General features: G+C 69.8%; 5 protein-coding genes across 5 annotated transcripts; 3 read left to right on the top strand and 2 right to left on the bottom strand.

Annotated features, from left to right (window-relative positions):
• Positions 1-576: 576 nt before the first annotated feature.
• AURANDRAFT_61723 (hypothetical protein) lies at positions 577-2,238 on the top strand (the record flags this gene model as incomplete). The annotated part of the gene is made up of 1 exon (XM_009035726.1): positions 577-2,238. The coding sequence occupies one exon, from the start codon at positions 577-579 to the stop codon at positions 2,236-2,238; it is 1,662 nt and encodes a 553-aa protein (XP_009033974.1).
• A 2,412-nt stretch (positions 2,239-4,650) lies between these two features.
• AURANDRAFT_70866 (hypothetical protein) lies at positions 4,651-13,715 on the bottom strand (the record flags this gene model as incomplete). The annotated part of the gene is made up of 7 exons (XM_009035457.1): positions 4,651-5,913; positions 6,114-6,969; positions 7,170-7,811; positions 8,011-8,368; positions 8,568-8,718; positions 8,967-9,465; positions 11,559-13,715. 7 exons carry the CDS (start codon positions 13,580-13,582, stop codon positions 4,651-4,653), a joined length of 5,793 nt encoding a protein of 1,930 aa, XP_009033705.1.
• A 1,157-nt stretch (positions 13,716-14,872) lies between these two features.
• On the bottom strand, positions 14,873-16,117 carry AURANDRAFT_61721 (hypothetical protein; the record flags this gene model as incomplete). Its single annotated transcript, XM_009035456.1, has 1 exon — positions 14,873-16,117. One exon carries the CDS (start codon positions 16,115-16,117, stop codon positions 14,873-14,875), a length of 1,245 nt encoding a protein of 414 aa, XP_009033704.1.
• A 708-nt stretch (positions 16,118-16,825) lies between these two features.
• On the top strand, positions 16,826-18,142 carry AURANDRAFT_70865 (expressed protein; the record flags this gene model as incomplete). Its single annotated transcript, XM_009035727.1, has 1 exon — positions 16,826-18,142. One exon carries the CDS (start codon positions 16,895-16,897, stop codon positions 18,140-18,142), a length of 1,248 nt encoding a protein of 415 aa, XP_009033975.1.
• Positions 18,143-20,915: 2,773 nt separating this feature from the next.
• On the top strand, positions 20,916-21,413 carry AURANDRAFT_7507 (hypothetical protein; the record flags this gene model as incomplete). Its single annotated transcript, XM_009035312.1, has 1 exon — positions 20,916-21,413. A coding segment is annotated over one exon (498 nt), but the record flags the coding sequence as incomplete, so codon positions are not given.
• Positions 21,414-22,096: the final 683 nt, after the last annotated feature.

The following is a 22,096-nucleotide window of genomic DNA, read 5'->3' as shown; positions in this document are numbered from 1 at the left end:
GTGCCGTCGCGCGAGGGCCTCGGGGGTGTTGCCGTCGTTATCGAGCGCGCCGAGCGACGCGCCGCGACTCGAGAGGAGCTTGCACATTTTGGTTTTTGCTAACATGGCAGCAAAGTGCAGCGCGGTCCGCCCGGTCCGGCCAGATCGATCGCCGACTCGCGCGCCCGCGTCGAGCAGGAGGACCGCCGCATCGCGTCGGTCGTATGAGGCGGCGATGCACAGTGGTGTCCAATCACCGTCGCGACCGTTGACGTCGGCGCGATGCGTGAGCCAGTCTAAGGCGGAACACCAGCCTTGGCGTACTACATGACTTAGGGGCGTAAGGCGCTCCTGGTACGAGTGAAGCACGTCTACAAGAACAGGCGCATTAAGATCGCCGCCGGAAGCGTGCAACCTCTGTATCCTGTCGAGGAACGAGCGTTCACGAGAGTCCATCGTCTCCATCTCGTCCAAGCGGGCTGAGATAGCGGGCTGGCGCGATGATGAAGGTCAAGCAAGCCAGGTTGAAGCAAGCGCTGAAAGTGCTTGAACCCTGTGACGATGGGCTTTGCACGCAGCGAAAACGAGCCGTGCGCCATGCGACGCGCAGCGATCCTCCGCACCGCCGTCCTCCTCGTCGCCTGCGACCCAACCGCTGCCATGCAGCTCGCGCGGCGCTCGGTCCTCGACACGACGCTGACCACGCTGCCGTCGCTCACGCTGGCGTGCTCCGAGGACGACTGCATCTTCGAGCGGCGGCGCAAGTTCGAGCGGCTCGGGCGCACGCTCACGGTCGACCAGGACTTCGCCGGCAGCCGGTCGCGGTCCACCGGCGCGGGTGTCTGGGAGTGCTCCGAGGTGCTGTCGGCGTACCTCGCGGCGCGGCCCGAGCTCTGCCGCGGGCGCCGCGTGCTCGAGCTCGGCGCGGGCTGCGGCCTGTGCTCCATGGTCGCGAGCCTCGGCGGCGCGGCGCGCGTCGTCGCGACCGACGGCGACGCCGGCGCCGTCGCGCACCTCGAGGCCGTGCTGCGAGCGAACGACCTGAAGCTCGAGACGCCGCCGCCGTTGAAGTGGGAGGAGGCGACGCGCGACAGCGCGAAGGCGCTGGGCGCGCCCTTCGACGTCGTCCTGGGCGCGGACCTGACGTACAACCCGAACAACGCGATCGCGCTCGCGAACGCGCTCGTCGCGCACGCGGGGCCGGACTCGACGGTGCTGCTGGCGCACAAGCGGCGCGTCGCCGACGACGACGCGACCATCGCCAAGCTCGGCGAGTACTTTGCCACGGAGACGCTCGTCGCGCCGTCGAAAGTCGCCGGCGTCGCGATCCTGAAACTGCGCAAGCGCGACGCGAAGCTCGGCGACCTCGACCTCGCCGCCGCGTCCGCGGACAACTGCAACGAGGGCTTCAAGCGCGTCAACGGGGCCTGCCTCCTCGCGACGCGGCGCGCCGCGCTCGGCATCCTCGCGTCCGCGGCGGCCGCGCCGCCCGCGGCGGCCGCGGCGCCGCTCGCGGGCCGCTTCGAGTCGCTCGATCTGGCGCGGCCCGAGCCGGACCGGGGGCGCAACGAGCTCAGCGGCGTCGCGAACCTGTACTTCCCGCCCTGGATGCGCGGGACCTGGAACGTGTCGCAGACGCTCACGCGCGTCGAGGCGCCGCTGGGTCTGAAATTCGTCGGCGGGCCGCGCGCGGACCTCGCCATCGCGAAGCGGTCGCTCGACGAGCAGCGGTCGAGGGTCGGCAAGGCGCAGCCGCTCCAGCTGCGCTTCGTCGCCACGAAGTTCGGCGTCGTCGAGGACCGGCTCTTCAACACGCGGAGCCGCCTCGACGCCTTCGCGGGGCGCAGAGTCGTCGCGTCCGTCGAGTACGCGGAGACGGGCGGCAACAACCGCCGGGGCAACGCGGTCCTCGGCGGCTCCGAGGACGACCCGCTGACGACGACGGTGACGCGCTACCGCGGCCCCGCGGCCCAGAAGATCTTCTCCCTGGCCCGGACGGCGGAGACCGGCGGCGACGGCGTCTGGCGCGGCTCCGAGGCGTCGCGGAGCATCTTCGCCCTGACGAACCAGAACGCCGCGCCGCCGATCACGACGGACTCGGAGACGCTCTTCGAGCTCCGGCAGGGGGACGGCACGGTCACGGGGCGCCTGCGGCTCGTCGACTACCTCAACCCGAACGACCCGCTCTACTTCGAGTCGCGGAAGAAGGCCGTCTCCGTGAGCGACTACGACCTGGCCATGACGCGCGTCGCCGACTAAACATATCGTTCAATGAAGCAATTCGAAGAGAGAAATGTCAAATACGGACAGACAGGCAGATCGACGGGAGGTCGGGTGGCACCGAGAGGTCCGCACCGCCGGCTGGAGGAAATTTCACTTGAGAAGATCTGGAGAAGGCGGAGTAAATTTGCCTTGACGCGTCTCTAAACGTAGGGGGCCCGGGAGGCTCCGTACAGCGGCCCCGGGACGGGAGGCTCAGAGGGGTCTCACCCGCGCCGGAGGCGCCAGTCCACTGGAGTGGACGCGGCGTCCTCAGGGCGTCCTGGCGCAGGCGCCAGTAGATCGCCAGTGCCGCAAATTTGCCGTGCGCCTCGAAGACGCGAGCCGCCCCGCCCGCTTCATCCTTATAGTGCCGCCCCGCGTCCCGACATGGTGACCAACACCTTCTCCCTCGCTCGACGGTTCGGCCAGGGCTGACCTTGCGCCCGGGCGACGAGCGAATCAAACGGCTCCGCCGTGCGCTCATATGGCCTCGCGGCGCGCCGTACCCCGCCCGCGCCCCCCGTCGGGGGGACGGGCAGACCCCGGCCACCGCCGGCCTGGGCGGCCGGCGGCGCGTGCCGCGCAGCCGGTCCGACGCCGTCCGACGCCCGACCGGTCTTTCCGCTCGACGACGAGGTCGCGCGCGGCACGCCTCGCCTGGCGCGGAGACCATCGCCGACACACGCGCGCGTCCGTCGATCGTCGCCGCGGAACGCGTTCCCGACCCCGCAGCCGCCCGCAGGCATCGCGAGTTCAACCATGAGGATCTCCCCTGCGCTCATCGTCTTCCCCCTGATCGTCGCCGCGGCCACGGAGTCCGTTACGGCCAAGTCACCGATCGAGAAGTTCGACGCCGGGAAGGGCGACCCGGTCTTTGAGGACCTCCTCCAACCGGCCGCGCGGCGCCGCGCGCTCAAGCCGGGCGAGGGCAAGGCGGCCTCCGAAGCTGCTCCGCAGAACCAGGTCAGCGCGGCTCCGCCCGAGGACGTCGTCGAGGACTTGGAGTACCACACCGTGCGCTGCTCTTGGGGATCTTCGGCAACAACCGGCTCATTGTTCGATTACTGCGGAAATCGTTTCCGTGAAGGTGAGTCGAGTACGAATGCAATCGGCAAATTTCTGTTCAATGAAGCTGTATCAGCGAATGTGCCAGAGATTCACGTGCGCGAGTTGGTGATGTCTCGCATCATAAATGCCGGTGCGCAGTGTATTTCATCAATCGATTAGCAACAACGGAAGCCCAACATGACTCCGCGCTGTGCCATTGCCAATACTTGTCATTTTTAGAATATTGCAAATATGTGCATAGAGAACCGTCAGTGAAACTGACTTTTCAGGGCGATTCGACGGTCAATCGTCTTAGCAGAGAGATAACTAAGCAGTGCGACAACACGAATTACGACAAGAAAAACGCAACGACGAGCATCGTTTTTTTCAATGAAATGACTCTTCATTACTTGTACCTGCCGTATGCGCGAGAAACAGATATCAAAATGAAGAATGGTCCAGCGAACTTCCTTGTCCATAATCTCACGTCCGTGAAAGACTTTTTAAACACGCTCGAGTCTGCCGTAGAGGAAGTGATTGCTTCCCAAAAATCATATTCGCGATCGATGATTATTTACATGCCAGCGAATGATCTCTGCCCCGATAAATTTTATGGCGAATATAGTCAAGCTTGGCGGTTCTTGCTTGAGACTCTTGATATGGACGAAATGCAGAAAATAGCACGACGGCGCCACACGGACATCACCGCGGCAATTGGGTTTACGTTAGATCACTACGGATCAACATTTGCACGTGAGTTGGCTCAATCATACATTAGATTGCGCTTCCCCCAAATATTGCACTTTCCCACGACTGAAACCTATCCAGCTGGCTGTAACTTGACCCCCCCCCCATGGCGATGGCAGACATTTCAGCAGAAACGAACATTACCTTATCAAAGCACGACTCATATTGAACCTTGCAAAGTCCTACGCCCGCGCGGCCCGCGGCACCGGCGGGACCTTCGGCGTCGCCTACGAGCAGTAGCCGCCCTACGTCGTCGCGCTCTCTTCGTCGTCGTGCCCTCTTCGTCGCCGTGCTCGCGTACGCCTCCGCCCTAGTCGTGTCCTCCCGCGACTCCTTCCTACGCCTCCCTTCGCTGTTCTCTCTCCCTTCGATTCCTCCCTGCGACGCGGCTAATTGCAAAGTCTACCCTCCCCCGAGTTAACTAGCGCCGCTCCCTCACGAGTCCCGGACGGGGCGGCCCTTGACGAGCGGGGACCGCGTCGGGCTCGCCCGGTCGTCGCCGACGACCTTGGCCTCGCGCCGGGCAACACAGTACGCACGTCCCCTGACTTGGTCTAATTGCAGTATCCCACACCTCAGTAAAAGGCGGCGGAGCGAAGTAGCGGAGCGGCGCCTCTAGGCGACGGGGTCGGCGCTGTTGACGACGGGCCCGGTGGAGAAGCGCTTCGCCGCCGGGTCGATGGCGACCCAGTCGCCGTCGCCGAGGCCGCCCTCGGGGTTGAGGCGCTTCCACCACTCGCCGACGGCGAGGACCTTGTCCGTCGCCGCGCCGCGGAACTTGGACGCGCGGAAGTGCAGGATCTTCTTCCTCTTGCCGAGCTTGGTCACGAGGACGCAGAACTGGCCCTCCGAGGCGTCGTAGCGGACCTCCGAGAGCCGCGCCTTCTTCGTCGCGCCGTGGAAGCCCGAGTCGTTCTTCTTCGTGTAGAAGAGCGTGAGGTGGCCGTCGTGCTGCTTGAGGACGCACCACTCGAGGACCCAGGGCCGCCTGCCGAGGCGGCAGCCCGAGAGGCGCTCCACGGCCTTGTCGAGGTAGCCCTCGGCGAGCGCCGTCTCGAGCATGAGCGCGTTGTCGCGCTCGTCGACGTACTTGTCCGCGTTGTGGTGCACGGCGCGGAGCACGGCGTCCTTGGCGAGCGTCGACGTGTGGACCATGGTGCCGCCCGCGCCGCGCGCCGCGTCGACGAGGCCCCGCGCGGCCGCCGCCGCGGACGTGCCCGCGCCCGCGGGGTTCGACCCCGCGAAGAAGCCCGAGGCGATGTGGCCCAGCGCCGCGCCGACGTTGACCTCGCGGAGCACGGGCCGCACGGCGCAGAAGACGAAGGTCTTGGCCAGGGAGAAGAGGTCCAGACCCTCGGGCGCGCTCGCCGGCGCCTGGAGCGACGTCCGCAGGTCCAGCTTCTCGACCCAGACGTGGTTCTTGATCTGGCCCGACGAGCTCCGCTCCATCTTCGCCTTCTCGATCATGGACGTCGACGCCGCCGCGCGGCCGACGCTCGAGAAGAGGTCCTTGAGGTAGAAGTTGATGCGCGTGACCTCGAAGGACCGGACGTCGAAGAGCAGCGGGAAGTCCTGGAGCATGTAGCGCAGGTAGGTCAGCGACCCCATCTTCCAGGTCGTCTCCAGCGAGTTGGCCTGGAGCTGCTCGAGCGCCGGCCTGGGCTTCGCGTTGATCTGGTCCTCGTAGCTCGGCAGCGCCGGGTCGTGGAAGTAGCGCAGCCTGAGCCGGACGGCCTGGCTCCGGTCCATGACGAGCCACTCGGCGTTGCGCAGGTGCATGTCGCCCTCCAACACAAAGGCCGAGCCGCCCTCGTAGGCGTGGCTCAGGTTCTCGCCGAAGACGTTCGTCGGCGCGACGACGAGCATCTTCAGCGTCACCTGGGCAGCACGAGAGTGATGCAACGTCGCTTCAACGTGCGTGTTCCGCGCGCGCGCGTTCCGGAACACACATCCACGCTTCGAGGCCGTTCCGAAAGATGATCGCTCGTCCAAAAATCAGCCGAAACGAGTGGAAAACGGCCGAGATAGGAGCCTTTGAAGTTGGGAATGTCGCTCTCTTGTGCTGCCCTGAGCGTCACGATCCACTGCCCCAAAATGTGGCTCGACGCGGCGAGGCCCGTGGTCTTGAGGCCCACGTGCAATACGGCCGAGGGGTCCCCCGCGGGCAGCGTGCAGGACTCGTTCCAGACGTGCGCGCCGGACCGCGCCGCGGGCCGCGCGGACGTCTCCCATCTGAAGTCGCGGCAGTGGACCTCGATCTGCGGCGCGATCTTCTCGTGGACGCCGCGCGCGCCGACGACCGTGACCGTCAGCGCGTTGGGCGCTTTGGCGCCCGGCGGCAGCGCCTGGCCCACCTTGCCCGCCGCGAGGCCGCGCACGAAGTGGTTGATGTTGAACTCGTTCGCCGTCGACTGGTTGAACGCGACGTTGACGTCGTCGACGCGGATCTCGTCGAAGCGCAGGGACCCGATGCGCGTCGGCTCGAAGTCCTCGTCGTTGCGCTGCTCCGCGTGGACCGCGGGGAAGGGGCTCCACATGACGACGCGCGGCGGCTTCGGGAGCGGCGCCGTTTTCTTCCGCTTCGCCTCCGCGAGGTCCCGCTTGTAGTCCCAGGCCGACTGCAGCGCGTTCTTCGCGAGGTCGACGGCGCCGTGGAAGAGGCGCGCGTCCAACGAGATGGCGAGGACGACCTTGGCCGCGAAGACGAAGTGCTCGTGCGCGTGCGTGCCCGGCCGTCCGGGGTTCCCGATGGAGAAGTCGTCGACCTCGACCCGCAAACACAGGCGCCGGCTCGCGCCCGCGGCCAGCGCCGCGGCGTCCTGGGGCGACGACGCCGCCGACGGCTTCGTGTCCGAGAACCAGCACGTCAACCGGAGCGCGCCGAAGCCCAAGTTGAGCCCCGGCACCGCGAGACCCAGCACCCACGTCAGGAACCTGGGCAGGACAAGAGAGATTCAACGTCGCTTCAACGTGCGTGTTCCGCGCGCGCGCGTTTCGAAAACAGCACCCACGCTTCGAGACCGGTCCGAGAGATGATCGCTCGTCCAAAAGTCAGCCGAAACGAGTGGAAAACGACCGAGATCGGAGCCTTTGAAGTTGGGAATTTCGCTCTCTTGTCCTGCCCCGTCAGGAACGCGCCGAGCCACTGGGGCGCCTCCATGAGCAGGAGCAGGATGGGCAGGGGCGACACGAAGAGGCAGGCCTCGAACAGACCGCCCCGGAACGCGTAGGCGAGGCCGGCCGTGAGTCCGACGAACGCGGCCCAGAAGCCCCAGCGGAGCGCCTTCGCGAAGTAGCGCGCGAAGTCCGACACGGACAGGAGCGGCGACATCCAGACGCTCAGATAGACCGTGCCGTTCTTGATCTCGGAGCCGTCGATGATGCGCCGGTACGTGAGGTCGTAGCGCTGGGGGCTCGGCTCGCGGTGCTTCGCCAGGACGCCGCGGCCCTTGTGGGGCTCGAGCACGGGCACGTCGCTCAGCGGCACGGACACGTTGCCCAGGGTCCGCGTCTTCGTCAGGTCCGTCTTGAGGCGCTCGTAGAGCGTGAACTTGACCTGCGCGTTGCGCCGCGCGACGAGGCCGACGTTCCGGAGCCGCTGGCCGCCGAAGTCGCAGCCGTCGGAGGAAAAGTCCTTCTGGCGCGCGACCGTGAGCCGCTCCGTCGCGGCGATCTTCGAGCCGAACTCGAGCACGACCTGGGACTTGACGAGGATGGGCACGCCGCTCTTCGAGCCCTCGCACTTGTGGACGCGCGCGTAGACGCGCCAGTTCTGCCTGCGTGGACATCAAATCTTCAACCCGACTTCAATGTGCGCGTAATCGAACGGTCTGGACCAGACTCTTTAGCGGTGCTTCGAGGACTCGACGAGAGCAATCGATTCGTCCAAAAATCAGCCGAATCGACTTCGAATTGACCGAGCTCGATAATTTCAAAGTTTGGTCGGGACGTCCCAAACCCGCGGTCGATTTCCACACCGAGTTCTGCTTCTCCGAATCGCGCGCGTTCTCCTTCGAGCCGTCGTTGCGCCGCCGCGTCACGTAGGCCGCCACCAACACTTCGATGGGCGCGCCGGTCAACACCTCCTCGGAGTCGTCGTCGGCCGTCGCCCTGGCCCAGCGCGCGTGCTTGGCGACGCAGTGCTCGTACGAGTCGTGCTCGAAGCGGTACGCGGCCTTGTCGGAGAGCAGGTCGCAGATGAGGTTGCCGTCGGCGTCGTGGGCGTGAGGCGTCTTCGTGGGCTGGTCCGCCGCCGCCTTGGACTGCAGGTGCATCGTCGAGGGCAGCCTGAGGTCGACGGCCGCCGTCGCGCGGTTCGCGCCCGCGCGGCCGCCTGCGTGGAAATCAAATATTCAACCCGACTTCAATGTGCGCGTATTCGAATGTTTCGACGCGAAGCTTTCTGCCGCGCTTCGAGAACTCGACGAGAGCAATCGATCCGTCCAAAAATCAGCCGAATCGACTTCGATTTGATTGAGATAGAGAGTTCTGAAGTTTGGTGGGGACCCCCCAAACCAGTCGTTGATTTCCACACAGGCGGCCGCCCACGAGGGACCACTCGAAGCCCACGCGCGCCGCCGTCGGCGCGTCGGGCCACTCCGGGTCGTAGCCGTAGGCCTCGAACTCCGTGTTCACGGACTGGTACCAGTCCGTCGCGTGGATCGCCGCGGACCCGCGGTGCGCCTGGGCGGCACGAGAGTGATGCAACGTCGCTTCAACGTGAGTGTTCCGCGCGCGCGCATTACAAAACATACATCCACGCGTCGAGACCGTTCCGAGAGATGATCGCTCGTCCAAAAATCAGCCGAAACGAGTGGAACATGGCCGAGATCGGAGCCTTTGAAGTTGGGCATGTCGCTCTCTCGTGCCGCCCCGCGGCGCGCGTCGTCGTGGAGCGCGGTGAAGTCCGAGTTCTGCCCCCCGACGGCGACCATGGACGACGCCGTGTGGCCCGGCGGCAGGCCCCGCACGGCGAGCACGGCGACGTGGAGCGTGTAGGGCGCGAAGGCGCGGTCGTCGAAGCGGTAGAGCGTGTGCGCGCCGACCTTGTCCTTCCGCTCGCGGCCCATGCCCTGGTCCAGCGAGTTGCGCTTCCGCCGCGAGCTGGACACGTGCTTGACGAAGGACGCGGCGACGAGCTGCTCCCAGACGCGCCGCGCCTCCTCGCGCGTCTCCTTGGCGAGGCCCGCGCAGGTCTGCAAGGCCTCGACGGCGGCGCCGCTGGAGAAGACGTCGACGTGCACGCCGGGCACGCCGCGGGCGTAGATCTCCTTGGGCCTCCGCTCGAGCTTGTGGCTCAGCTCCACGGCCAGCGCCATGAGCGTCTGCATCTTCGGGCAGGACGCCATGGCGGCGCGCGCGGGACGATGTGTGACGCCGCCCCGCCACCCGAATGAGATCGGGCGAGGCAGCCCGTACTTGAACGGCAATCTGGAGTTTGTTGACGTAGGAGAGCATATGGAAGCGCCGGAAGTGGTCTGAAGTGGGAACGAGCCCCGTGGGAGATCATGCCCGCAGGCTCCTTCAAGGACTTCGTGAAAGCGCGGAAGCGGCGCGATGCGGAGGCGGCGGAGGCGCCTGTGATGCCCGACGCGGCCACCTCGGTCCCAGCTGCGCTCGAGGCGCCGATCGCGCCGGCTCCGACCGCGCGGCCTCCGCTCGAAGCGCCGCCGGCGATCGCGCCAGCTCCGGTGGAGGCGCCTCCGGTGCCAACTCCCACGGAGGCGCCGCCCGCCGCGCCGGCGGCCGCGCGAGCAGAGGCGCCGGCCGCGATGACGACGGCGGAGCGGCTCGAGGCGATGCGCACGGGACGACGGCGACCGCCGGTCGTGGAGGCGCCGCCCGCCGCGGCGCCGGCACCGGTCGCGCCGGCTCCCAAAGAAGTGGCTCCGTCGGCCGCGCCGTCTACGGTGGCCGCGCCTCCTCCCGCGGAAGCGCCGTCGGCCGCGCCTGCTCCGGCGCCGCCGGCCGCGCCTCCTCCGGCGCCGCCGGCGGCCACGCCTGCTCTAGCACCGTCGGCGGCCGCGCCTGCTCCGGCGCCGGCGGCCGCGCCGCCTGCTCCGGCGCCGGCGCCGGCGGCGCCGCCGCCGCGGGCCGCTTTCGCTGGCCTCTCGGCGACGACGGCGGCGAAGCTCGAGGCCATGCGGACGGGCCGGCGGCGCGCGCGCGGGGGTGCGCGGGCGGACTGGGTCCCGCCCCCGGCGGCGCCCGCGGCCCCGGCGGCGCCCGCGCCCGCGGCGAGGCCCGCGGCGCCGAGGCCCGCGGCGGACGCGCCCGCGCGGGCGACGCGGGAGATGCGCGAGGTGTTCATGGTCGTCGGCAAGCGGGGCGCGCTCGTGCGGGATGGCGTGGAGCTGAGCTCGGCGCTCGTGGGCGAGATCGCCTACGGCGAGCGCGTCGTCGTCGCGGAGCAGGGCTGGGAGATGTGCGGCGGCGAGCGGCTGCGCATCACGAGCCCCAAGGCCGGCTGGCTCTCGCGCAAGGTCGTCGCGCCGGCCGCGCGCGGCGCCGCGGCGCCGCGGCGCGCGCCGACGAAGTGGCGGCCCGCGGCGCCGCAGACGTTCCGCCGGGCGGCGCCGGCGCCGTCGGCCCCCAAGAGCGGCAAGGGCGCGCGGCACTCGCGGCGCGAGCTCGAGGGCCTGCTCACGCCGGCGGCCTTCCCGCGGTTCCTCAAGCTCCGCTGCGGCGTCTGCGACCGCAAGGCCACGGAGCGGCTCGAGGCGTACTCCGCGCTCGCGTGCAAGTACATGCTGTCCATGGTCTGGTGCGAGGCCTGCGGGTTGGCGCTCTGCGAGCGGCACCGGTCGAACCACGACTGCGCGGCCGACGGCCCGGACCCGGACAGCGGCCTCGACGCGCTCGGCGACCTGAGGGCGGAGCGCGCGGCCGCGGAGCGCGAGGCCGCGGCGCTGAAGCGGCGGCAGGCGAGCGCGGCCGCGGACCTGCACCACGTCGTCCGCGCGCAGCGCAAGGTCGTCGCGACGAAGGCGAGCCTCGTCGCGCGCTGGGCCCGCGCGCAGTACCTCAAGCCCGGCGCCGACGGCCGCAGCGACAGGATCTTCGCGGCCTTCGACCGCGCGCAGCGCGCTTCCGAGCTCCTCTGGGCCGAGTGGGAGCACCCGACGCGGCCGGGCATCGCCTACGACGAGTTCGAGCGCGTCGTCGAGGCCCACGCGGCGATCGAAAAGCTCACGGGCGAGCAGCTCGAGGGCGTCGACCTCGCCCTCACGCGGCGCCTCGCGGTCCGCGTCCGCTGGACCGCCGGCGGCGAGGCCGGCGACATGGACGTGCTCACGGACTCGCTCCCCGGCGACGGCGACGGCCCGCTGCGGGACGCCTGGCTCCACAACGTCCGTCAGCTCATCGCGCAGCAGCGCGGCCGCCGCCTCGACGACGTCGACGTCCAGGTCCTATCCGTCCGCGACGAGGACGACCACGCGGCGAACCCCCTCGCCGGCCGCCGGCCTTACTAAAAAAAAAAGGGACTCACTCGCCGGCCCTTCCTAAAAAAGCGCGCGCCTCACTCCTCGTCGTCGTCGAGCATGGCGTCGAGCACGGTGCACTTGAAGACGCGCGAGATGAGCTTCGAGGGCACGCGGTCCTCCGTGCAGCGGAGCTGGAGCGCCTGGACGACGCGCCCGCGCATGCGGACGCCGTACTCGCCGTCGCTCCGGAAGATGGGCGTGGCGATGGCGTTGGAGCGGTGGCGCATGTGGAGCGCGCACGCGTGGTCCGCGTCGTCGCGGACGCACGCGCACCGGTAGCCGAGCCGCGCGGCGCGCGTGGCCAGGTCGTAGTCCTCGCCGCACCAGCCGTCGTCGTGGAAGCCGACGCTGTCCGCGAGCTCGCTGCGGTACACAAAGGAGAAGCCGTAGGACCAGCGCCGGAGGTGGCGGCCCGCCTCCATGTCGTCGTCGGCGTCGTAGCGGTAGAGCCAGTCCGGGTCGTCGAGGACGTCGTAGTAGTAGAACGCGGAGAGCTTGACGAGGTCCGCCTTCTTCGAATCCAACGCCTTGACCATGCGCTCGACGTAGGTCGGCGCGTACAGGTCGTCGTCGTCGAAGTGCGCGACGATTTGCCCCATGGCCGCGTTCGCGAGCCAGTTCCGCTTGACGCCCACGCGCATGGGGTCGCGGTTCTCCGACGCTTCCTTCGGCGGCTTGCCCAGGCCGTCCCACTTGAGCGGCGGCTTCTCGTACTTGTGGACGTAGCGCACGCGGGAATCCCGCGCAACCTTTTTGGACGTAAACACGGGCGACGGCACGGGCGACGTGTCGTAGATGACCAGCTCCAGGTTCGGGTAGGTCTGCCACTTGAAGCACTTGTAGAGCGCGCCGTGGAGGTGGTGGCGGCTCGCCGTCGTCGGGCAGACGCAGGACACGAGCGGCGCGCCGCGGCCGGACGCGCCGTTGCTCAGCGTAAAATTGCCCACGACGCGTTCGCCCGCCTGCGCCGCGGACGGCAGCCGCGGCGACCGCTTCGTCGCCCGGGTCTTGGCGTCGCCCCCGGCGAAGTCGCCGCTGCCGGAGTCGTCGAACATGGGCGCGATCGTCGGCGCGACCTCCGGCTCGGGCTTCGGCGGCATGTTCAGCTCCAGGAGCTTGGACCACTCGTCCTCGTCGTGGTCGAGGCGGAGCTTCAGCTCGCGCATGCCCTCGGCCAGGCTCCCCCGCTCGACGTCGCGCATGGCCTCGGCGTGCGTCCGCCGCTCGAGCTCGTCGTAGTGGTCCATCTCGTTCATCGCCCGCAGCGCGTAGCCCTCGAGGCCGCCGCTGGCCTCGAACATGCGCTCCTCGTAGACGTCGACGGGCATGGACGCGCCGGGCTTCGACAGGTCGTAGTCGCGCGTGTCCCGTTTTTTGGGCGGCGGCACCCAGTCCGGCGGCTTGTAGGGCCGCGCGGACAGCGGGCTCACGAACTCGGCGCCCTCGCACCAGGCGCTCAGTTCGCCGAGGTGCTCCGGCGGCTCCCACTCGGCGACGTCGTCGCCGTCGCCGTCCTCGGGCACCGTCGCCGCCTTGAGCCGCGCCTGGATCTTCTCGCGCTCGTGGCGCGCGCGCCGCGCCTTGCGCCGCTTGTCCTTCTCGGCCGCGGCCTTGGTGGCGTCGCCGTCGCCCTCCTCGGGCGCGTCGCGGTCGTCGCCCTCGTCGACGCCCTCCTCCTCGGCCTCGAGGCCGGGCTCCTGCTCGGGGTCGTCGGGCCGCTCGGGCGGCGGCGGCGACCCGCCGCGCTCGCCGGGCGGCGGCGACGCGCCGCGCGGCGCCGCGGCGCCGTCCTTCGGCGCGGCGTCGCGCCCGCGGCGGCCCTCGTCCTTGCAGGCCTTGAGCAGGTTCGCGCTCGTCCAGCCGGCCGCCGGCGAGCACACGCGCACGCGCGCGAGGCCCTCGACCTCCACGGGGGCGACCGACGCGTCGACCTCGACGCGGTCGCCCTTCTTGAGGGACGCGACGACGGCCGAGTCCAGGGCGCTGTCCGACCGGATGACGGCGCCCCGGCTCGACCGCACCTTCATCAAGGTCGTCGCCGACGGGCCGGCGAAGGAGGCCATCGGGTTTTGGGGTGCGCGGTGGGCGGCGCGCGGACGAAAGCGTCTACCACAGCCTCTCGAGCAAGTGGTCTATGGGCGGCGGCGGTGTGTGCCGCGGACGAAGTCGTCTTCGACGACGAGCCACAGCCTCTCACGCAAATTCATCCTGGGTCAATGAGCTCAGCGTCGGTTTATTGACGCGAGGCAGAGTCGAATGTAGGCCCGCGGCAGCCCCCTTTTTTGGCGGCATGATGATGCGCCACCGCTGCGTCATTACAACATTGCTCCTCACAGCGACCAACAGCGCCATCGTCACGACGTTCCTGCCGGGCCAATTCAACGCCGCCGTCACGGGCCTCGCCGCACCATTCACCCTAAACAATGTCGCCTACGACGGCGTCGCCGCGCGCAACGAGCAGTTCCCGCCGCGGCACGCGACCTGCCTGAAGGAGCTCGGCATCACCCTCGCCCTCGTGAGCACGACGACCTGGGCCTCCCGCGACGTCGCGCGCTTCGGTCCGGGCGACGCGGCCCGGACCTGCCGCGACGCGCGGAACTTTCGCGTCAACGGCCCCGAGGACGCGCGGCTGCTCGCCCTCAACGCGACCCATGTCCTCGCGCTCTACGCCGACTTTGCGCGCGGGAGCCGGCGCATGTTCCGCCGCGCGCTCGATGTGCGGGGGTTCCGCCTCTCGGAGCCTCTGGAGCTCTCGTTCGCGCGCGAAGCCGCCGGCCGCCTCGGCGCCGTGGAGAAGAACTGGTCGCCCTTCCGGCGGGGCGCCGACGTCTACGTCTGGCAGTGGCTCGACGACGCGAACGGCGCGAGCGCGGTGCACCGCCTTCGCGTCGACGCGGCGCGACTCGAGCCCGTCGCGGCGGTCGCGGGCGCGGGCGCGGCGCTCCGCGAAGCCGTGCTCGGCGCCGGCGACGCGCGGCGCGCCAAGCTCTCGGGCGGCGCGCCGCCCGCGCGGCTCAACGGCTCCCACTACCTCGGCGTCGGCCACGTCCAGCGCCACCGGCGCTGGTACACGCTCTTCGCTTACTGGTTCGCGGCGGAGCCGCCCTTCGGCTTCGCCGCCGCGACGCGCGAGTTCCGCTTCGCCGTCGCCGCCGGCGGCGAGACAGTCCTGGACTACGACGTCGCGACGAAGCCCGGCGTCGAGGATATGATCCAGTTCCCCGTCGGGCTCGTCGTCGACGGCGAGCGCGCGCTCGTGACCTGGGGCACGAACCGCAACACGGAGTCCCGCGCGACGCGCGTGGCGCTGGCGGAGCTGGAGAAGGGGGCGCGGGTCGTGGGGCGATAATGCATCATCTCGCAATTAAGAGGAGCGCGGCGAGCGCGGCGCCGCGCGCGAGCGACGCCGCGGCCGCTCCGCTGACGTCCGCGACGTCCGCGACGACGTCGTCGTCGTCGGCGTGGTGGTGGTGGTGGTGGTGGCCGCCGTCGTCGTCGGCCCCGTTTGGACAGGCGTCGAAGAAGAGGGGCGCGTGCTCGTCCGGGCAGAGCCCGCAGCTGCGCTCGCACTCGGCGCTCACGAGCGTCTGCGTCTCCTCGAGGACGTCGTCGCAGGCGCGCTGCGACGTGAGCGCGGCGCAGTCGCAACTCACCGCATCCCTCCGCACGCTGCAGAGCAGCGACGAGGACAGCATGTCCTCGCAAGGCCGCTCCGGCTGCCCCGGGTCGTCGTCGCAGGCCTCGCAGGGCGCCGCGATATCGAGGCCCCGGCCCTCGAGCCAGTAGTAGAGCCAGGCGACCTCCGCCCGCTGCGTGCGCGAGATGTTGGCACAGAGATTTTCCAAATAATCGTCGACGTCCGGCTCGTGCTCGAGGAGGATCTCGCACATGCGGACCGCGCCCGAGTGGTGCGGGATCATCATGCGGGAGAAGTCGACGGCGTGGTCGCAGCCGACGTCGACGGCCATGCCCGCGTGCATCTCGCGGTTCGCCTCGACGGACGCGGCGGACGCGTTCGCGGCGATGGCGCCGCAGCCGTCGGACGTCGCGGCGGGATCGCCGTCGCACGACGCGGCCTCGTCGTCCCCGCGCGCGTCGAGCCAGCGCCGCATGCCCGCGATCTCCATGTCCTGCGAGTAGTGGACCTCGTTGCAGAACATGACGAGCCCGTCGAGGTCGTCGTCGTTCGTCGCGCACGTGAGATTCTTGAGCAGCGCGTCGCACATGGCGACCGCGCCCTCGTGGTGCGGGATCATGCCGCGCACGAAGTCCAGCGACGGGTCGCCGCTAAAGTCCAGCGCCATGGCCTCGTGCATGCCCACGTTGATGCCATCCCAGAGCTCGGCGGCCGCGGGGCACTCCGCGCCGCCGCAGCCCATCATCATCTCGTAGGCCGCGCAGTCGTCGCACGTCGCGCCGAGCTCGCAACTCTCCGAAGCCTCGCCGACGACCGCGATGTCGGTGCCGTCGCACGTCGCGACGGGCAGCGCCGCCGCGTAGTCGCCGCCCAGTTTCTCCGAGAAGTCGTCGAGGTCCCGCGAACAGTCCGGCTCCGCCAGGTCGAACGGCATCCAGAAGTTCTCGACCCAGTTGCCCATCGCGATGCCGATCTTGCCCGACGTGTGCTCCTGGAACCAGACGACGGTGTAGAACGTCTCGCCCGACACGGGCAGCGCGTTCTTGTCCGCGTCGAGCACGCGCCAGCTGTGCGTGTCGCCGTAGGGCTCGTAGAAGTCGCAGCGGCCGTCGCGCACCGTCGACGCGTCGCGCATGACGTCGTCGAGGTGCGCGCACGACGACTGGTCCGCGGGGCTCAGGTGTAGGTAGCCGTTGGGCACGAAGGCCTCGTCGGCCTTGACGGCGTCCGGGATGGCCGCGAGCTCCGCGGCCGTGAGCGTTGGCAGGCTCGCGCCGATGACGACCGCGTCCGCGCGCAGCGACGCGTGGCGCTCCGTCGGCGGGATGCCCACGCCGACGTAGTACTCGAAGCCCGCGCTCGGGCTCGTGCCCGTCATCCACACAGCTCTGTTCGTGCAGTCGAGGTAGTGCTTCATGGACCAGGAGATGTCCGCCGACGGGATGGGCAGCGCCGTCGCCGAGCTGCCAAAGTCGCCATCACACGAGGGGATGGTTGTGGCTCGGCGGTGCGCGTGCGCGAGGCCGAGGAGCAGCAGACAGCGGCTTTGGAGCAGCGAACATCGGCCTTCAGGCGTGCTCATCGTGTCTGACGAGGGGCAACCCTTGGGAAGACAGAGGGTGAAGCCGTTCCTGATGATGTTCTTGCCACTGGCGAGCCTGCGAGCAGCCGATGCCTCGGCTCTAGACGTCTAAAGACGAGGGTGCCCCGGCTCTAGACGAGGGTGCAAAGCCCATCGATGCCTCGAAACTGCGACGCCATGGACGCCGAGGACCTCTTCGAGCTCTGCGGCTTGAAAGAGGACGACGTCGTGGGCACGAGCGACGAGCCGGAACCCGCTGCGAGCGACGAGCCGGTCGCCATCGCGCTGCCATTGCCGGCACCGCCCGCCGCCGCTGCGAAGAAACGCCACCACCCCCAGCAACGCGTCGAAGACCCCCGCCGCTGCCGCAGCGCCATCGCCGGCGACGCGAACCGGCCGCCGGACGTCTACGTCGCGCGGCGCGTCGAAAAGGGCGGCGTCGGGCTCCACGCCGCTCGCGACTTCGCGCCCGGCGAGATCGTCGTCGTCGAGACCGCGGCGGCCGCGGCGCCGCTCACGGGCGTGCGCCACTGCGACGGCTGCCTGCGGTCGCTCGCGTCCATGGCCGACGCGGGCGTCGCCGGCGACGCGCTTTACTGGCCCGTCGACGCGGCCGGCGCCGAGACCTGCGGCCGCTGCGGCGCGAGCCTGTGCCGCGGCTGCGCCAAGTGGGCCCGGCGCAACTGCTGCGCGCGGCGCGCCGTCGACGCGACGGTCGACGGCGCGCGGCCGGCGCTCAGGCTCGCGCTGCGGCGCTTCGCGGACGCGGCCGCGGGCTTCGAAGACGACGGCGCGCTCGCGGGCCTCTGCGGCCGACCCGGCGACGCCGACGCCCTCGGCCTCTTCGACGCGAGCGGCGGCGCGGCCGCCTGCCGCGCCGCCGCGGCCGCGGCGCTCGCGGAGGTTTCGCCGGCGGCGAACCCGCCGTCGGCCGACGCGCTCGCGGCGGACGCCGCGCGGCTCGCGCTCAACAGCTTCGACGTGCGCCTCCGGTCGCCCTACGTCGAGTTCCACGGCGCGCTCGCGCGCCGCCACGGCCGCGGCTCGAAGGCGCTGCGGGAGGCCCTCGGCGTCGCGGGGTTGGAGCGGGATGCCGACGAGGCCCTCCGCGCGCGCTGCGCCGTCGACGCCGTCGGCGCCTTCGCGTTGGTGGCGTGCGCGAACCACGACTGCTCCCCGAACTGCGACGCCGCGTCGGACTTCGACGCGCCGACGATGCAGCTCGTCGCGAACCGCGCCATCGCTCGCGACGAGGAGCTCACGATCTCCTACTTCGACCGGAGGGCCGTCGAGGGCGGCGGCGGCGACGCCGCGGCGAACGCGCGGCGGCGCCGGCGCTACCTCCGGCGGAACTACCTCTTCGACTGCGGCTGCGACGCGTGCGCGAGCGGGAGCGGCGGGTAAGTGGTGTGGTGTTTAACGCTCATCGGCGACGCGTACGACCGCAGTCGGTCGAAATTTGCTACTCGTCGGCGCGCTCCATCATCGCGTCGAAGACGGCGCGGTCCGCCGCGCTGAGGTTCGCGCGGACGAGGCTCGCGGCGTCGGCGAGGCAGGTGCGGAGCGGCATGGAGGCGGGCGCGTGGTCGTAAAGCCCGAGGCCCATCGGGTCTTCTTCAACTCGCTCCTTGGCGATCTCGAACGCTTCCTCGCAGCGTTCCACGGTCGTGATTCCTTCCCGAAGATGCCGCGAATAGTAGTGGTCTCGAACGGACGGGACGCGCGATCGTGGATTCAAGAACCAGCAAAATCCGAGAACGTGTAGAAAGATCGCGTCGTCGCGAAGAAGGAAGAAGCGATCGACCAGAGTCATCTCGCGCCGCTGCCGCTTGTGGCGCGCCTTGGTGGCGAGGATGCGGAGCACGAGCATGTCGCGCGCCCGCTCGGCTCGCCATTTCTTAAAACTGCCTGCATTGGCGACGTCGACGAGAAACATCAGCGTCGGGAAAAGTCCATCGTGAAGTGTTCGGGCGCGCGCAGTGTTGGCATATTCCGAATCCGCACACATTTCGACGACGCTCTTGTGCCCGTCACCGTAGGCGGCATCGTCCACATTCAGCTCTTTATTCGCCGCGAGCGCATGATAGGTGAGCTCGAGCCCCCCGAGTCGCGCGAGCTTGTTCAGCACGTGCCGTCGCGGGGGGCCGTTTCCGTCTTCGAGGTCTAGACCGGGGTACCACCAGGACTCGTCGTCCAACCGGGAGTCGAGCGAGAGCGCGCGCACGCACTCCGCCAAGCTGTGATTGATGCGTCCTCGGAACGTCGGAATCCCCGAGCCGCAAAATGAGAGCATCGGCCCGCCGAGCGCGCAGCGCGCGTTTACGTCGGCGCGGCCGTCGCTCAGGAGGACTTTCACGACCGCCGGCCGACCGGCGAGGCACGCGTAATGCAAAGCTGTCGCGCCGCCGCCTACCTCGAGCGGCTGCTCGTCGTCGGCGCAGTTGATGTAGTCACCGCAGACCGCGTTCACGACGCTCGCCGAGCACTGCCGGAGCGCCAGGACGCGCGCCACCGCGTCGGCGTCGCCCTCCCACGCAAATTGGTGGAGGATCGTCACCGCACTATGGGAAAGATATCCCCAGACGACGCAGACGCTCCGCCACTCGGGATCCTTGCCTCCGAGATCGTGCTCGCGACTCCAAAGTTCCGTCAAGACGACGCGCTGGCCGAGCGTTTGCTCGTTGGCCGAAGACGCGACGGCGAGCAGCACGTCGCGCGCGCGCCGACGCCGGCCCGCGTCCGCGCATACGTTCCGCGGCAGCCGCGCGGCGAGGCAGAGGTGTCCCGCGGAAGCCGCGAACCCGTTCGCCGCGGCGACATCGAGATGGCGGCGGACGCCGTCGATATCGGCCTCCTTGATCAAAACGCTCAGCACGCTGCCAAAGCCATAGACCCCGTTGCCGTCGCCGATGGCGAGCTCGTCGAGCAGCAGCGCGCAGTCTTCGCTCTCCTCCGGGAACACATCGCTGTCGCGCATTGACTGATCTGCGCAGCGGTTGTCAGCGCAAGGTGCCAACATGATGGTCGCGGAAATATGGGGGGAGTGGCGCTACTGCGGCGGCTGAACGCAGCTGGGGCTGTCGGCTGCGACGCGCCGGCGGCTCCCATACGAACTTGGGCTGCACCAACGGATGGTGAAGCTCGCGTGAAGTTGTAGTGAGTAGCCGACAGGCCTGCTGGGACCCGAACACGCTTAGGCGCCCCCCGACGGCGGCGGCGGCGGCGGCGGCGGCCACGCGCCCGGTGCGGCGGGCGCGACGGCGAAGGAGTAGGGCTCCGCGCCGCGCGTCGCGACGAGGGTCAGCCAGAAGGCCGCGGTCGGGTACTCGTGGAAGAGGTCGAGGTAGACGTCGACGATGGCCGCGGCGTCGTCGATGGGGAAGTTGAGGAGCTCCTCGGGCTCGCGCGCGCCCGGCGCGCGGCGGAGCACGACGACGTGCGGCGGGTAGCCGATGGCCGCGAGCTGGCGCCGGTAGGCGCCGCAGTCGAGGATGTTGTCGGGCTGGACGGCGAGGTGGCGCGGGCTTCTCGCGGCCTGCGCCGCCCAGGCCGCGTGGACCGTGGCGTCGCAGGACTTGGTCGCCTCGCGCGCGCGCGGCGTGAGGTGCGACCCCCGGAGCTGCTCCGCGAGGTCGCGCAGGCCCTTGAGGCGGCCGAAGAAGGCGCGCGGCGGCTGCCAGAAGCAGTGGACGCTGCCCGCGTACTGCTCCGCGCGGAAGCCGAGGTGGAACTGGGCGACGCGGCGCGGGTCGTCCATGGCCGTCGTCGGCGCCCGCGGCACGTCGATCTCCGCCGCGAGGAGCACGCGCCCGCGCAGGGCGCCGTCGTCGGACCGGCGCGCGAGCTCCATGACGCAGCGCTGGCCCAGCAGGTCCAGCCGCAGGTAGCAGGCGCCGGAGGTCGGGCAGGCGGGCTCGACGGCCTGCTCGAGGAAGTCGCCGTCGCTGGGCCAGGGCCGGAACGCCGGCGCGGTCCGCGTCACGTGCTGCCAGAACGCGTCGCAGAACTCGGTCGGGTCGTCGAGCTCGCCGACGTCGTCCGGCAGCGCGACGCTGTTGTCGACGATGGCCGCCATCGCGTTCGAAAAGCTGCCCGCTTGGTGCGTTTGGGGAAATGGGCAGCCCTCTCCGGCCGCGCCCGTGGTGGACGCCGAACGCCGACGATGTCGCGGCGCGACAACCCCTACGTGTTCCTCGAGATGTCCGAGGGCGTGGGCCGCGTCGTCTGCGAGCTCTTCGCGGACACGGTGCCGCGCACGGCGGAGAACTTCCGCGCGCTCTGCACCGGCGAGTGCGGGCGGTCCAAGGAGACGGGCCTGGGCCTCTGGTACGGCGGCAGCGCGATCCACCGCATCGTCCCCGGCTTCGTCGCCCAGGGCGGCGACATCGAGAACGACGACGGCACGGGCGGCGAGTCCATCTACGGCACCGGGGGCTTCGCGGACGAGTCGTTCGCGGCGCGGCACCACAAGGAGGGCCTCCTGTCCATGGCCAACAGCGGCCGCAACAGCAACCACTCCCAGTTCTTCATCACGCTGGACCGCTGCCCCCACCTCGACGGCAAGCACGTCGTCTTCGGCAGGCTCGTCGACCCCATCCGCTTCATCCGCCGCCTCGAGAAGCTCGGCACGCGCCGCGGCACGCCGAAGAAGCCCGTCGTCATCACGAACTGCGGCGCCGCGGAGAAGCCCGCCTACAGCAACCGCGACCACAACCGCCCCGGGCGGCTCGGCTCGGGCCGCAGCCGGAGCCGGAGCCGCGACCGCGACCGCGGCCGCCGGGACCGGTCCCGGTCGCGGGACCGGGGCACCTACCGCCACCCGGACGCGAACAAGCTCGCCAGCGGCTACGCGCTCCGCCCGCCGCCCCAGGACCCGGGCCGGCGGCCCCAGGCCGCCGCGATGATCCTGCCGCCGCGGCACCCGACGGACCCGAACGTGCGCTGCGACGTCTGCAAGCGCAAGGGCAGCTCCTGCGTTTGCTAAGAGGAGCTTATTTGCCCCCCCCCGCGGCGCCCCCCGGTCCCGCGCGCGGCGAGGGGCTACCTCGCGCCGGTCCGAGGCGCCCCGCCGGAGAGGATCGACTGGCGGAGCCGTCGTCGCTCCTCGATGGCCTTCTGCTGGAAGTCGTTGACGACGGCCAGGCTCTCCTCGGAGACGATGGCCAGGCTCTCCTCGGAGACGGCGACCGCGGGCGCATCGGGCAGCCGCGGCGCGCCGGCCGCCCACGCCGCATCGGCGCCGGACGCGCGTCGCTGCATCCCGTCGACCATGGCGAACTCGGCCCAGGCGTCGTCCTCCGTACGAATCAAGGGGATGCGATACTGGCCGAAGACGGAGAGCGACGACGGGACGCGCTT

The sequence above is a fragment of the Aureococcus anophagefferens genome, assembly GCF_000186865.1.
Source record: "Aureococcus anophagefferens unplaced genomic scaffold AURANscaffold_3, whole genome shotgun sequence".
Lineage (NCBI taxonomy): Eukaryota > Pelagophyceae > Pelagomonadales > Pelagomonadaceae > Aureococcus > Aureococcus anophagefferens.
Note: the sequence above shows the minus strand (reverse complement) of the source record. Positions and strands in the feature narration are given on the sequence as shown.